This window comes from Crotalus tigris, unplaced genomic scaffold (genome assembly GCF_016545835.1).
Source record: "Crotalus tigris isolate CLP2741 ecotype Arizona unplaced genomic scaffold, ASM1654583v1 scf7180000020321.186885, whole genome shotgun sequence".
NCBI classification, from domain to species: domain Eukaryota; kingdom Metazoa; phylum Chordata; class Lepidosauria; order Squamata; family Viperidae; genus Crotalus; species Crotalus tigris.
Window position 1 is genome coordinate 43487 of NW_024097962.1, and position 16408 is coordinate 59894.

At 46.8% G+C, this 16408-nt stretch overlaps 1 protein-coding gene across 1 annotated transcript; it reads right to left on the reverse strand.

Annotated features, from left to right (window-relative positions):
- Positions 1-988: 988 nt before the first annotated feature.
- On the reverse strand, positions 989-14506 carry LOC120318609 (zinc finger protein 397-like). The gene is made up of 4 exons (XM_039366427.1): positions 14242-14506; positions 9580-10321; positions 7546-7675; positions 989-4325 (listed from the first exon to the last, which is right to left on the reverse strand). Exons 2-4 carry the CDS (start codon positions 10300-10302, stop codon positions 3271-3273), a joined length of 1908 nt encoding a protein of 635 aa, XP_039222361.1. The 5' UTR covers positions 10303-10321; positions 14242-14506; the 3' UTR covers positions 989-3270.
- Positions 14507-16408: the final 1902 nt, after the last annotated feature.

Genomic DNA, 16408 nt, shown 5'->3' on the forward strand with positions numbered 1-16408 from the left:
ATCTGTCTTAATCGCCCGTTTCCCTCGGAGAAGAGCTGCGGGCAGAATAACCCGTTCTTGGCAGGGTTCAGACCTTATGCTAAGCCACGCTCTTCTTACCAAGCATTTGCACTATTTATCTTGTGTGATCTAGGGGATTTAACCTTGCAACATGTTTGTGTTGTAAAAATTTTGTGGTCGTCTGCTCAGTTAAAAGGTTCGAGCAGTTAACCGACACGAGTCAACAATGGGTAAATAAGTCAGGTAAATAAAAATAAGGCAAGTAAATCAAATAATGAATATAACTGTATATAACCAAGTAAATAAAAACAAGGCAAGCAAAAATCAAGTACTGTAATGAAGAAAGTAAACAAACAAATAAATAAAAAAATAAAAATAAGGCAAGTAAATCAAATAATGAATATAACTGTATATAACCAAGTAAATAAAAACAAGGCAAGCAAAAATCAAGTACTGTAATGAAGAAAGTAAACAAACAAACAAACAAACAAACAAATATGTAGAGTAATAAGTAGAAGTAATCAGTGGGGACTGCAACCAAGAAATTAAAAGAGGCTTGCTCCTGGGGAGGAAAGCTATGGCAAATCTAGACAGCATACTAAAAAGCAGAGACATCACCCTGCCAACAAAAGTGCGTACAGTCCAGGCCATGGTTTTCCCAGTTGCAATGTATGGCTGTGAAAGCTGGACCATAAGAAAGGCTGAGCGCCAAAGAATTGAGGCCTTTGAACTATGGTGCTGGAGAAGACTCCTGCGAGTCCCTTGGACTGCAAGGCATTCAAACCGGTCAGTCCTATAAGAGATCAACCCCGACTGCTCTTTAGAAGGCCAGATCCTGAAGTTGAAACTCAAATACTTTGGCCACCTAATGAGAAGGAAGGACTCACTGGGGAAGGGCCTAATGCTGGGAAAGATTGAGGGCAATAGAAGAAGGGGACGACAGAGAATGAGATGGCTGGATTGAGTCACTGAAGCAGTAGGTGTGAATTTAAATGGACTCCAGAAGATGGTAGAGGACAGGAAGACCTGGAGGAACGTTGTCCATGGGGTCGCGATGGGTCGGACACGACTTCGCAATTAACAACAACAACAACAACAATCAGTGGGGATTTGCACAAACACCCCACTGCTAATCCCTTTCCTGCCTCAGTTTCCCCTTCCAAACAAAATTCCACTCTGGAATCCAGAGTTTATCTGGTCCAGTATTTCTCAACCTCCACAACCTTAAGCTGTACGGGCTTCAACTGCCAGAATTTCCCTAGCCCAGAGGTCCGCAACCTGTGGGCCATAGCCCACTACCGGACCATGGCGTATTCACAACCGGGCTGCATGAGTGGCTGGCTGGTGCGCAGGCACTCAAGGCCTCACACAAGGGTCGAGGGCGCTTGGTGCCCCACTTGCGCGAGCGTCGTTAACAGTTCACAGCCCCACTCGCATGAGATTTGCAAGAGCTCACGGTCGCATTTGCGCATCGCTGGTACGCGGAGCCTCACTCGTGCTAGTGTCGTGGGCGCTCGCGGCCCCAGACACATGAGCTTCGCAGGTGCTCGGAGCCCCACCCTCGCGAGGGCTCAGGGCCTCCCTCGCGCAAGCGTCACGGGTGCTCTCGGCCCCACTCGCGCAAGCAACATTTCACTTCTCATCCAAGAAGCTTCTTCAGTTCTTCTTCAGAACTGAAGAAGCTTCTTGGATGAGAGGCGAAACGTCTTCAAGGAAAAAACAAAGGTAGTACAGTTGCCTTTTGAAAAAGCACTTATGGGATAACCGTGACTGAGAATCTCCACAGATCTTCTGCCTGAGACTATTCGCAGATGGTTCTGGAAGCTTGAGCCTGACAGGAAGGCGGGATTTGAATCAGGGCCTGGAGACTGAAGGGAAACTGATTTGGGCTATGGCTCATACAAGTGACAGAGTTAACCATGGTTTGTGGAATAAATCACAATTACAGACAATCCTCAATTTACCATCTGTCGCTTAGCTATTGTTCAGTTATAACAGACCATCCAAAAGGGGCTTATGACCCAGATTCTGATAGTCATGTGATCACATATTGGGAGCTTAGCAATTGGCCTACATTTATGGCTGTTTCTGGCCTGCTGTGTCAAATGACCACGATTTATGTTTTTGCCAGAAAATGGCCATTGCAGACAGTGGGCTTGCTTAACAACTACAACATTCATTTAGTGACCACCACAAAAAAAAAGATCATAACATCAGGGCTGTCATAGGGTCATCGTGACATGTAACAGAAATTCAGGTTCCATAATGGTTGTAAATCAAAGACTACTACTTGTATTTGGGCTCACACATCACACTAAGGCATGTTTCCATTCCCACTTCTCAAGCTAAAATTCATTTTTAAACATGATGTGTGGCTTATGTGATCAGTATAGTCTGTTAGCCAGAATTTATGGAACATCTGTGCATCTAATGGTGATTTATTCCATAAACCACAGTTACCCAAACCACATCTTAGCACAATGCATCAATCCAGCTATTAGATGAAACGTTATATTTGACAGTAACTGCATTAACAAATGGAAGGCAAGCTTAGAGACAGGCTAATTATGAGACACTTCTAACTTTTGCTTTAATCCGTTTCTGTGATATACATTATCCTCTTATCATTATAATACAGAAACACAATACCATGTTGGCATCCAAAATCAGAAATGTGGAGACCAATCACCAAAGAAGAGGGGCAAAAAAACAACAACATGTGTTGGGGAACTGAATGAAAACAAATGAGGTTGCTTCTCTGTTGGACACATTCTGCTAATTGATGTTTGTGTACAAATGGGAAGAGCTTAATCTGTCCTCTTAACTGCTTCCTTTATCGCTGTAGTGCATAGCTAAAAAAACAGGTCTTCAAAAGGTTGACTTTGCCAAGACTCGACAACAAGACTGGCAACCTTTATCGGGAAGACGAAAGTGCACACACAGAGATAGTCGCAGCATGGAAGATGAAGGGGCCGCGGGAGCAGGTCCACTGTAGGATCCCCGCGTGTGTCAGAGAAAGTGTTCCCTATCCCATCACGCTCAGCCCTGGGAAAGTGACCGCTTGCCACAGTGTGACTGTAGATATACTGATTGTCTGATTGTCTGATTCTTGTACATCTCCACACAGTACGGCAGAGTCCCTCCTTTATTGGACTACAACTCCCATCCATTTGAGCCAGGAAGACCATCTGGAAGCCAAAAAAAGTTGGGGAAGACAGTTGCCCGTCGATATCCCTTCCAGGTTGAGCATTTGTCTAGCTGGCAAACTTTTTATGAAGTCTCCTCGTATCGCCGCTGCTCCTCTTGCAATTTGGCTAAATTCAGAGCTTCTCGGGCGTGAATCTTCTGGTGCTTCACCAAGACGGTGCGGTGGGTGAACCTCTTCCCGCAAGTGGGGCACTGGTGAGGCCTCTCCCCCGTGTGGACTTTCTGGTGGCGGATGTGGACAGCCCGATCGGAGAAGCATTTCCCACAGATGGCGCACTTGAAGGGCTTCTCGCCCGTGTGGGTCCTTTGGTGCACCATCAGAATCTGCCACTGGCTGAAGCTCTTCCCACACTCCGAACAAGTGTAGGGTCTCTCCCCGGTATGGACTCGGTGGTGCTTGACCAGCTGGGAAGACGTGTTGAAGGATTTCTCGCAATCGGGGCATTTGAAGGGTTTCTCTCCTGTGTGGGAGCCCTCGTGTTTCTTGAGGGCGGAGCTACGGCTGAAACCCTCCCCACACTGGGCGCATTTGAATGGCTTCTCCCTCACGTGGACCTTCTGGTGGTTGAGCAACTGAGACTTCTGCGTGAAGCTCTTGTCACAATCGGAGCAGCTAAAGAGCTTCTTTTCGATGTGGACTCGGTAGTGCCTGGTGAGGACCGAGCTGACGGTGAAGCTCTTCCCACACAGATCACAAGTGTACGGCCTCTCTCCCGTGTGGGTCCTTTCGTGGGCAACCAGCGTGGACTTGAAGCTGAAGCATTTCCCACAATTCTGGCACATGAACGGCTTCTCGCCCGTGTGGGTCCTCTGATGGGCAGCAAGCACCGTACTTCGGCTGAAGGTCTTGCCACACACCGCACAAGTCTTCTTTTCCCGACTTCTGTGCTGTCTTTGGACCACAGCAGGTTGACTTGAATCCCCATCTTCTTCTGCTAGAGGAAACTCTTCAGGTCTGGGTTGATCTGGGTTGTCCTCATCCTTCTGATCAGCTCCATCCCCATCTCCATCTTCTTCGGACCAATAAGGTTCTTGCAAGGAGGGCCCACACAATTTCACTGGCTCGGTGCCTTCCAGCTGGCAATCCCCTTGCCTCGTCTCAATCACCCACCTGCCATCTGTGGGGAGCATAGAGGAAAACGGATTACTCAAGCATCCAAGGAGAGCATGGCTGCCACATCAGAGCAAAGTATTATCCCAGCACCCCATTTCTAAATTGGCCAATCAGATGGCCATCAACAATGATGTTGGAAACATTTTGTTCCAAGTTTAGATAAATAAATAAAAAATCCCACCTAGATCATTCCACTAGAACAGGGGTCTCCAAACGTGGCCACTTTAAGACTTGTGGACTTCAACTCCCAGAATTCCCCAGCCAATATGGCTGGCCAAGGAATTCTGGGAGTTGAAATCCACCAGTCTTAAAGTTGCAAAAGTTTGGAGACCCCTGCGTTAGAACTGTGTTTCTCAACCTTGGCAACTTTTAGATGTGTGGACTTCAGGTCCCAGAATTCCTGAGCCAGCCACCGAGTTGCAGTCCACACATTTACCGTAAACGTTGCCAAGGTTGAGAAACACACTGCATTAGAATATGACCCTTGAGACTCAGTTATGTCCAGCTTGATGGCAGTGTGCTTTTAAAGCAAGGCTTTTCAACCAGTGGTGCGGGTACCACCTGTGGTACATTGGCACCTGGCAGGTGGTATGTGACCATCCTAGAAAAGTGGTAGCGGGAGAGGGGAATGAGCTGAACCGGTGGGAGCACCGCACAAGCCTGAACAAGAGATGGCTGGAGCTGCAGGGCTGTCAGGGCTCAGTGGAAGCGCCAGGATCAGCGCCAGGCTCCAGCTGGAGCTCGGCGCTGATCCCGGCGCTTCTGCTGAGCCCAGAAGAAGCGACGATCAGCTGCAATGTTGCAGCCTCTCCAGGCTCTTGTGATTTACATTCAGATGCTTGGCAACTGATTCATATTTATGATGGTCATAGTGTCCCAGAGTCACGCGAAGTGACCAAAACTTGCTGCGACCACCCAGCAGACGGGGGGGGGAAATAAAAACCAAACACCCCCCCACCCCACCCCCGCTGCCAATCCTCAACAGAAATGCTCACAACAATGAAAACCTCGGACAGGAGGAAGAGCGCCGCCAGGTGGGCAGGCAGGTGTCTTGCTCAGCACTTTTTTCAATGCCATTGTAACTTCGAACAGTCACTAAGCGAACTGTTGTAAGTCGAGGACTACCTGTACTTTATCACTTTTTCCCCCCTTTTTTTTTTTGGTCATCAAGTTTTTGACACCTTGCTAGGCGACTGGTGGTACTTGGATATTGCCATATCCTAAAAGTGGGACAATGGGTGAAAAGGTTGAAAAGCCCTGTTTTAAAGAACACATGAGAGATGATGGGAGATGGTATGAATCATGGCTTGAGTTAAAGGTACAAAACCAGATCACAATCTCATGCCTGAATGCAACATTATCCTTATTTACCCACACACATCGAAGAGTGAAACAACCTCCAATGTACAAGGAATCCTCGATTTACGACCACAGTTGAACCTAAAATTTCCACTGCTAAGCTGGACAGTAGTTAAGTCAGAATTGCCTCGTTTTACGACCTTTCTTGACACAATTGGTAAGTGAATCACTGCGACTGTTAATACGAATTTGGCTGTCCCGTTGACTTTGCTTCTCAAGTCACAAAAGGTAATCACATGACCCAGGGACACTGTGATCGTCATAAATATGAACCAGTTGTCCAGTGTCTAAATTCTGATCAGGTGTCCATGGGGGGGAATGTTGCAATGGTCATAATGTAAAAAAACGATTCTAAGTCACTTTTTTCAGTGTTGTTGTAACTTTGAACGGTCACTAAACAAATGGTTGTAAGTCAAGAATTATCTCTACATTGAACTGCTAAAATTTCCCAATGTAGAATAATTTAGCTCTGGTCTTAAGAAAACAGGGTGGAGAGGAGAAATCGTTGCTCAGCCCTTAGTAAGCAGAAAGTGGGAGAGAGACTCATGAGAGCCCTGTCCTTTTTTTTTTTTTAAAAAAAAAAGAGCAATAAAGGTTTGGAACAAGCTTCCATGTTTCTGTTAATTTATCCTACAAGAATCCTGCAAGTTCTGCTTCTTGACCTGGCCTACTTCGAAGGGCTGATGTTCGGTCTCAAGATTGATTCACCCTTTCACCAACATTTTCTCCGTCACTCACAGCTTGACAAAAGAAGGGAAGAGATTGTGGAATGGAATGCAAAAGTGGGAGGGACGGTGTTTAGGCAACTGAGGCGTCTTTGGAAGTTTGCAAAGACACCAAGTGTGGCTAACTGTTTTCTCATAACAAAATGCAGAGCCGAGGTGGCGCAGCAGTTAGAGTGCAACACACACACACACATTGCTTACTGGTGTACACCGCTTAGAAAGTGCTTGCACTTAAAGCGGTATATAAGTCTCATAAATAAATAAATAAATAATCAGGAGTCACGTCTGGACTACTGCAACGCACTCTACATGGGGCTACCCTTGAAAAGTATTTGGAGACTACAGTTGGTCCAGAATGCAGTCGCGCGAGTGATAGTGGGTGCTCCTCGATACATCCACGTTACACCTCTCCTCCGTGAGCTGCACTGGTTGCCTATTGGTCTTCGGGTCCAATTCAAGGTGTTGGTCATTACCTTTAAAGCCCTATATGGCTCAGGGCCAGGCTATTTGCGAGACCGCCTACTACCTCATAGTTCCCTATGTCCGGTTAGATCCCACAGGCTGGGCCTCCTTCAGGCCCCATCGGCCAAGCAGTGCCATTTGGCGGGGCCGCGGAGGAGGGCCTTCTCTGTGATGGCGCCCACGCTTTGGAACCAGCTCCCCCCGGAGATTAGGACCGCTCCCACCCTATTGGTCTTCCGTAAGCTACTTAAGACCTGGCTTTTCCGGCAGGCCTGAGGTTTATAAAACCTGACCCCTGGATGACTGTCTTTTGCATTGTTTGTTTTGTTATGTTTTATGTGTTTTTTTATTGTTAGCCGCCCAGAGTCCTTCGGGAGCGGGGCGGCTTATAAATTTTAAAAATAAATAAATAAATAAATAAGTGATTGATGAATGTATTGGGCTGTGGGTGGATCGGAGGGAAATAACTATGCCAGAATTTGCATGGGAAAGCCAGAGCTGGCTTCACTTCTTCTGTGCCAATGTAGATTTTCAGTAAAGTATTATACACTTGGGAAAATCACGTCCCAGGGGTTTCTTTGTTTGGAAATGCCAACTGGACAGTTGACATTCGGCTTAAAACAACTTCTGAAGATCCAGGCATCTCGGAGACCGCAGCACACGCCACGAGCCACTGACCTTCCGAGTCGCTGTCACCGTCCTGCTCCTGCTTGACCTCAATGGCACTGACTTGTCTCTCTCCAGCCCCTGATAGAGACTGCTCAGCCGTGGAGAACCCCGAAGACACCTCCTGCACCAAACCTGGTCCCTGAAATAAACCCTAAAATGTTATCTTCAGGAACAGGTATCAGAAGGGAAAGTAGGCTGGGGAGATTTCACCAAATGAGGACGCCAGTTTCTTCCCCCGCAAAAAGATGCAACGCATCTGGAAATCACACATGTTCCTCAAAAAGAAAAGGGTTCATACTCCTTAAAGCAGAGGTGGGGAACTAGGACCCCTTTATGACTGTAGACTTCAACTCCCAGAATTCCTGAGCCAGCCTGGGCTATCAGTCCCCATGCTGGCTCAGGAATTCTGGGAGTTGAAGTCCATATGTCATAAAGGGGCTATTGTTCCCCATGCTGGCTCAGGAATTCTGGGAATTGAAGTCCACATGTCATAAAGGGGCCATTGTTCCCCATGCTGGCTCAGGAATTCTGGGAGTTGAAGTCCACATGTCATAAAGGGGCCATTGTTCCCCATGCTGGCTCAGGAATTCTGGGAATTGAAGTCCACATGTCATAAAGGGGCCATTGTTCCCCATGCTGGCTCAGGAATTCTGGGAGTTGAAGTCCACATGTCATAAAGGGGCCATTGTTCCCCATGCTGGCTCAGGAATTCTGGGAGTTGAAGTCCACATGTCATAAAGAGAGGAGGGATTTTTTTTTAATTATTATTTTTTTCAGAACTGGGGATTCTGCTTCATTTGTCAAAATGATGGCATTTAGCCTTTGAGATTATAGGTCAGTGATGGTGAACCTTTTAGAGACCGAGTGCCCAAACTGCAACACAAAACCCACTTATGCATCGCCAGGTGCCGGGTGGGTGTGGCCCATTGGCTGGGTGTGGCCCATTGGGTGGGCGTGGCCCATTGGCTGGGCATGGCCCGTGGTGGTAACGGCAGACTGGGTGGGACTAAAAAGTTCAATCAATCAATCCCAACTTTGCAAGATCTTTTTTTTCTCGCAAGAAGTTGAAATTGACTGATTGATTGGACCTTTTTTTTTTTTTGCACATGGCGGTGGAGGCCTAAAGCAAAAAGGTTTTATAAAACCCAGCTGAAGGTCTAGGACTGGGGCAACGGCGCGCGTGCCCACAGAGAGGGCTCTGAGTGCCGCCTCTGGCACCCGTGCCATAGGTTCGCCACCACTGTTATAGGTACTCGAGTTACGACTATGAAGGAGCCTGCCCATTATGGCTGTTAAGTTGTGACAGTCGTAAAATGAGTTGATCATTAAGCAAACTCTGCACTTGTAAAGTGAGTGCTGTGGTTGTTAAGCAAACTCACAGTTCACTATGGCCCGGTTTTGCTGAAAATCCAACACAAATGTCGGCTTTCAGCAAGACCAACATAAAATGTTTTCGCATGATCATGGCACGCTACAAACGGTCATAAGTCAAGGACTACCTGCACAATAATCATGCTTCAGCAGGGCTGGACTAGAAGACCTCCAAGCTCCCTTCCAGCATTATTCTGATTCTCATCTACCTGGATGGGCTGATTTCCCACCCCTTTGGGCTCCAGCACATTCTTGGGCCCCAGCACATTCCCGTTTATACAATGTTAACTTTCTCTAAAGCAGTGGTTCTCAACCTTTTTAATGCGGCGACCCCCAACCGGTCGTAAGTCAAGGACTACTCAACCGGTCGTAAGTCGAGGACTACTCAACTAGTGCAGCAGTTTGCAGAATGGGACTTTTGGTGGGCTCAGCAGGGCAGAGACAGCCTGGACAATTCCTATTGGCCTTTGAAAGCCATTAGAATTAGACTCCATTCAAGAGAGTCTATTCTATTGGCTTTCAAAAGCCAATAGAATAAAAGGGAATAGCACAGCTAAGGAAAAGGGGGAAAAAATGGCGGACTGCGTTGTTTGGCGACCCCTGTGAAATGGTCGTTCGACCCCAAATGGGATCCCGACCCACAAGTTGAGAACCGCTGCTCTAAAGTCTTACCTCCTGTGGCCGTCCTGAGGGAAAGCCTTCAGCCAGGGCCACCGCTTGGTCACAAGTGTGGGGCTCGGCGGCTTTGACCCACCTCTGGAGATCAGAGGGCAAGATGGCCAGGAACTGTTCCAGGACCAGCAGCTCCAGGATCTGCTCCTTGGTGTGTCTCTCCGGCTTCAGCCACCGGTGGCAGAGGTACCAGAGGCGGCTGCAGGCCTCACGGGGGCCCTCAGCCTCCCGGTAACAGAACTCTCTGAAAAGGGTTCGTTGGGTGTCGGTGGCCGCTGAGTCGTCTCCCATGGCGTCCTCGCCCACCTTCCAATAGTCGTCCATCTTGGCAGGATTGGTCTGCTCGCTCACTCTTTGGGTGTCTCTGCTGAGATCCACCAATCCTTTGTATCTCCGGTAGGTTTCAGCTGCTCCTTCTAAGGAGGCCAAGCAGGCCTTGGCGTTCTCCCACGGTTCAGAAACCAGTTCCTCCTCTTTGGAGGACTGCATTGCCTTCAAAGCAGCCCGGGGATCCAAATATTTCAACCGCCGATCTCCTGCCTCGCTCTTGGCTGGTCTGGAGCCCCCCATTTTTGCAAAACCTTCCGCCTTTTCAGCTCGGAGATCCTTGGCTGTTCTTGCAGCCTTGTCCTGGGTGGCCCCAGCGTTGAGGTCCTCTTGCAATTCTCTTTCGGATTTGGCATCTGGATTTTTTCCCTTCTCCGTCATTATTTTATGTCTCATGACCCGCTTCCTTCAACTCCTGGAGAAACACAAGGTTGGAAGGTTGTTTTTAATTAGAAAGGCCAGCGTAGATGGAGAAAATTTGAACTTTGTTTAATGACTATGAACGAATCAAGGTTTAGTATTATTCTGTTATTTTAAAGAGATGGGTTGACTTTGGGATTACATCTAGATAGGGCTGATCAATATTTTGTGGCTATTAAGATATCTGTTGTCTAGTGGAAGAAGAAATAAATGAGTTTGGTATAAAACGGGGGATGTGAGAGATTAAGAATTAGAATTGATAATTTTTTGATTTAAATTTAAACTATTGTATTTGTAAACTATAAAGTTATAACACAGGTTTAACAGTGATAGAAATTTAAAACAGAAATGGAATATTTAAATATATTATGTTAACTGAGGGGAATAGAGAGGGGATAGTGAAATTTATTGAGTTGTCTTGTTTATATATATATATTCACTTTTGAATGTTTGACCACCTAACCATCACAGTGGGTCTTGAGTACTTCTTGTTTAAGAATGTTAAAAAAAACAATGTCTTTTAAAAAAGAAAAAAAGAAAGGCCAGCGTAGGCAAATAAGCTTAAATGAGTGGTTCTCAATCTGTGGGTCGGGACCCCATTTGGGGTCAAACGACCATTTCATGGGGGTCGCCAAACAACGCAGTCTGCCATTTTTTCCCCCTTTTCCTTAGCTGTGCTACTCCCTTTTATTCTATTGGCTTTTGAAAGCCAATAGAATAGACTCTCTTGAATAGAGTCTAATGCTATTGGCTTTCAAAAGCCAATAGGAATTGTCCAGGCTGTCTCTGCCCTGCTGAGCCCGCCAAAAGTCCCAGTCTGCAAATGGTGCTGCACCAGTTGAGTAGTCCTTGACTTACGACCAGTTGAGTAGTCCTCGACTTACGACCGGTTGGGGGTCGCGGCATTAAAAAGGTTGAGAACCACTGCTTTAAATAAACACGTACATATCTCCGAGAGGCATGGTGGCCTAGAGGTGGAGCTCTCCCCTCACAATCAGTTCGATCCTAGGTAGCAGCAGATATTTCTCTCTCTGGGCGCAAAGAGAAAATATCTCCACATAGGTGTCAGCTCCATTCAGTCACCCCAACTCCACCCCGATGCAAAAGATTACAGGGTTGTTAAAAGAAAAAAATACATACATATCTCCAGGCCAAATCATCCACCCGTAATTTATCAACTCCAATCAGAATTAAGAGATCCTGGATCTATGTGGTGTTGATTCAAAGCCACTAAAATCCTGCTTCCGTAAGCAAAAAATGCTAGCCAATTTGATTACAGGTAGTCCTCGACTTACAACAATCCATTTAATGACTGTTCAAAGTTACAATGGCAGTGAAAAAAGTAGCTTATGAAAAACAAAGTTTTTCACACTTTTGACCGTTGCAGCATCCCCCGTGGTCACGTGATCAAATTCAGATGCTTGGCAACTAACTCATATTTACGACGGTTGCAGTGTCCCAGGGTCATGTGACCCTTTTTGCGACCTCCTGACAAGCAAAGCCAATGGGGAAGTGAGATTCACTCAACAATCAGGTTACTAACTTAAAAACTGCATTGATTCACTTAAAAGCGGAAGCAGGAAAGGTCATAAAAGGGGGCAAATCTCAACAAGTGTCTCACTTAGGAACAGAAGTTTTGGGGTCAATTGTGGTCATAAGTCGAGGACTACATGTCCTATTTGATATTTTTTTAATACCAAATGTACAGGTATAGTATAGGGGGTACCTTGCTCAATAGTAGTAACTGTGAGAGGGATCTCGGAGTCCTAGTGGACAATCACTTAAATATGAGCCAGCAGTGTGTTGCAGCTGCCAAAAAAGCCAACACAGTGCTAGGCTGCATTAACAGAGGAATACAATCAAGATCATGTGAAGTATTAATACCACTTTACAAGGCCTTGGTAAGGCCACACTTGGAATACTGCATCCAGTTTTGGTCACCATGACGTAAAAAAGATATTGAGACTCTAGAAAGAGTACAGAAAAGAGCAACAAAGATGATTAGGGGACTGGAGGCTAAAGCAGGGGTGGAACAAGCATACGTGATAAGAACATGAGACTTAATGTACCAGGATAAAGGGTGCGACCATAGGCCTTGGAAAGAGCAAGTAAGGCGGGGTGGTTCCGGACCATTGAGATGCCCTTGAAGGTGTAACCAGCGGCCTTGGAAAGGACATACCGGGAGGAGTTACAAGATATGGACGTGAGAAGCGGGACTGTATGCCTGAGGTGAAAGGATAGAGGATTTCACGGGAAGGGTTAAATCACGGGACACCGGTTTGAAGTGGATAGCCATGGTTACTAATAATAAGACAACCTCTGTTAAATGGAACGACCAGAAAATGAGGGAGAGAAGTTATGTTAATGACCCAGTTTTGTATACGTTTAATTAAAGTCAAATTCCCGCTTATTATCCATGGGGCAAAACGATTAATGCTCCAACACTGGAAGTTTTTAAGAAGAGACTGGACAGCCACTTGTCCGAAATGGTGTAGGGTTTCCTGCCCGAGCAGGGGGTTGGACTAGATGACCTCCAAGGTCCCTTCCAACTTTACTACTATTATTATTATTATTATATAAGGAACAGTTGCTGGAATTGGGTATGTCTAGTCTAATGAAGAGAAGGATGAGAGGGGACATGATAGCAGTGTTTCAATATCTCAGGGGCTGCCCCAAAGAAGAGGGAGTCAAGCTATTTTCCAAAGCGCCTGAAGGCAGGACAAGGAGCAACGGATGGAAACTGACCAAGAGAGAAGCAACCTAGAACTAAGGAGAAACTTCCTGACAGTTAGAACAATTAATCAGTGGAACAACTTGCCTCCAGAAGCGGTGAATGACCCAACACTGGAAGTTTTTAAGAAGAGACTGGACAGCCCTTTGTCCGAAATGGTATAGGGTTTCCTGCCTGAGCAGGGGGTTGGACTAGATGACCTCCAAGGTCCCTTCCAACTTTACTTTACTACTAAAGGTTACCCCAGGATTCTAGGTTCATAATGACTTCCAAACCAGTCACCCACTTTAGTTCCTCTAATCCCGACTAGATTTGGAGAGCATGCATGCCTGTTGTGGGTTAAGGGAACGAGGTTAAGGCGATATTTGGGGACTGTTTCCTAAAAAGCAAACAAACAAAAATGTTAAAATGTTAATTTTGGATCAGTGCAAAAGGAAAGGAAGAGCTTTTACCAACAGCCTCACCTGCGTACTTAATACTTAAGGTTTTTTTTTTTCTCCTCTCTGCAGCATACAGGAAATGAATTAGAAAGGGGGCTGTCAACTAGTCCCTCACTCAGAGCCCTGTAAAACCCGCAATGCAGCCAAATCCAGACCAGGACAGCTGACCCGCTCCTGATTATTATTATTATTATTTGACCCGCTCCTGATTATTATTATTATTATTATTATTATTATTATTACTACTACTACTACTACTATTACTATTATTATTATTATTATCATCATCATCATCATCATTGCCGCCCCCGCAGGGTTCTCAGCCCTTGGTCCCCCGGCCGCGGATGCTGGGTGATGTAGTACACCTACACCTCCGGAGTGCTGCGGCTTGACGGACCGCGGCGCGCCGGGCAGGTTGCTGCCCAACCTTTGGTTAAATTCTCCTCCAGCGAAGAACCCCGCCGCCGTGCGCGCGCACGGGAATGCGTAAAAGGGCGGAGAAGGGCTTCCCTCTCCCTTCCACGCGTGGAAGGTCTCGCGCGCCGCTTTTCCCCCAACCTTTGCTAAATCGCCTCTGGCAAACAACCACCCGCCGTGGGTGTGGGCGTGCGCGTGGGAATGTGTACAAGGGCCGAGAAGGGCTCCCCTCTCCCTTTCACCCTTGCAAGGTCTCGCGCGCCGCTTTTTCCACCCGGGGCGCTTGCAAAAAGCATCTCTCCCCACGCATCCACCGCTGTCATTTACCCGGACTTTCCGACGTCACCACTCAAGCGGGGTGGACCCCGCCCTCTCTCCCCCGGCCTCTGGAAGCCCCAGCTGCCCGCTCCCCAATTGGAAAGGAAGAGGAAACGCGGCCCTTTCCTCAAGTGCCAAGCGCGCACTTTCTTCCAATGGCTTCTCTCCTCCCTTCTGGGAAGTGCATCTCGGTCAGTTTAACCCTTCGGCCTCGGGGCCTGCACCAGCAGGAAAGAAGGGGCAGGCAGAAATCCGACTGGGGAGGTGAGTCCTGACCACCCGCCAAGCTGCAGACTCAGCCAGCCTTGTCACCGATGGGTGTAATAAGAGCAGAGGCTGGCAAGTGTGATGAACAGGAAGAAAAGTTGAAACAGCTCCTGGAAAGCCTCAAAGATGCTCCAGGGCAGCATCCTAAAATTTTCTGGGATATAACAGTGTGGGGGGGGAAGGGGGGTGGTAGGATAATGGCTGGCTGGAGAATTCTGGGAGCTGAAGTCCACAAGGCTTAAAGTTTGCAGACCTCTGGTCAAGAAGATGGAGCCTAAACTGCTATAGACAATTAAGTCCCTCCAGCTAGTGGTGGTTTTCCAAGGATATAGTATATTCTTGGGATATAGATATGCAGTGCTTTTTTTTTTTTTTTTTGTCATAGAACTCACCGGAACAGAGTTCCGGCACCTTTTTTTGACAGATTTTCCAAGTTTTAAAAGTAACTTTTGAAAATTTGATGTTTGGTCCACATGAACTTGAATCGCCCTGTTGAGCGTAGCAGGTCAGCAAAATCATTAAAATGATCCATGTGGGCTGCTTGTGTGTCAGGTCCAACGCATGCGTACTTCGTCCGGCTACTTGGCTTGGGGCACTTGTGATTGGTCATGGGGTCACGCACTGAGTGCTTACTGCAGGCAACAACCATTATGTTTCGTTACACAACTGATGTGTGTGGGTGTGTGTACAGTGACTACATGCGAAAAGTAAATAAAAGATTAACAAGAGGTGAGGTCCGACACTTTTTTTCTTACAAAAAAAGCACTGTAGATATGGTATCTATATTATATATATATAATTCAGATATGGTATCTGAAATGGTATAGGACAGTGGTGGCGAACCTATGGCACGGGTGCCAGAGGCGGCACTCAGAGCCCTCTCTGTGGGCACGCGTGCTGTCACCCCAGTCTTAGGCCTTCAGCTGGGCCTTTTCGCTTTAGGCCTCTGCCGCCGTGTGCAAAAAAAAAAAAAAAAAGGTTCAATCAATCAGTCAATTTCAACTTTTCGCAGGGAAAAAAAAGATCTTGCAAAGTTGGAATTGATTGATTGAACTTTTTAGTCCCACCCAGTCTGCTGTTACCACCACAGCCACACCCAGCCATTGGGCCACGCCCAGCCAATGGGCCACACCCACCCAATGGGCCACATCCACCCAGCACCTGGCGATGCATAAGTGGGTTTTGGGTTGCAGTTTGGGCACTCAGTCTCTAAAAGGTTTGCCATCACTGGTATAGAACTCCTGCTTGAGCAGGGGGCTGGACTAGAAGACCTCCAAAGTCCCTTCCAACTCTATTCTGATTCTGATATTCTGAAGTTGCCCTCACATATTGCCCCATTTACAAGACTCTTCGCTTTCAAATTTTGTTGCTGGAGGAGACTGTTAAAAATCCCTTGGACTGCAAGGAGATCAAATCAGTCAATCCTAAAGAAAATCAACCTTTGGAAGGGTAGATCCTGAAGCCGAAACTCAAATACTTCAGTGACCTAATAAGAGACGACTCATTGGAAAAGACCTTGATGTTGGAAAAGATGGAAGGCAAAAGGAGAAGGGATGGCAGAGGAGAAGATGGTTAAATAGTGTCAGCGATGCAATGAAGACGGATTTGGGCAAAGTCCAGGTAAGAATGGAGGACCAAGGTTCCATAGGATCACGAAGAGTCAGACACAATTTAAGAGAGTGAACAACAACAAATTAGTCAAATTAGCCTGTCTCAAAGGTGCTTTTTCAAGAGGCAACTGGACTGCCTTTGTTTTGCTTGAAGATGTTTCGGTTCTCTTCCGTTCTCTTCAGTTCAGGAAAGGCTGCTGGAATTGGGTATGTCTAGTTTAATGAATAGAAGGACGAGGGGGGACGTGATAGCAGTCTTCCAATATCTCAGGGGCTGTCCCAAAGAAGAGGGAGTCAAG

What these genes read in the sequence shown, in the direction of transcription:
- LOC120318609 (XM_039366427.1), bottom strand. Translation starts at nt 10,302, where the DNA reads ATGAGACATAAAATAATGACGGAGAAGGGAAAAAATCCAGATGCCAAA. An exon ending in CCTCAGGACGGCCACAGGAG is followed by an intron (nt 7,676 to 9,579) that starts GTAAGACTTTAG and finishes GGTTTATTTCAG; the next exon opens with GGACCAGGTTTGGTGCAGGA. An exon ending in CGGTGACAGCGACTCGGAAG is followed by an intron (nt 4,326 to 7,545) that starts GTCAGTGGCTCG and finishes TGCTCCCCACAG; the next exon opens with ATGGCAGGTGGGTGATTGAG.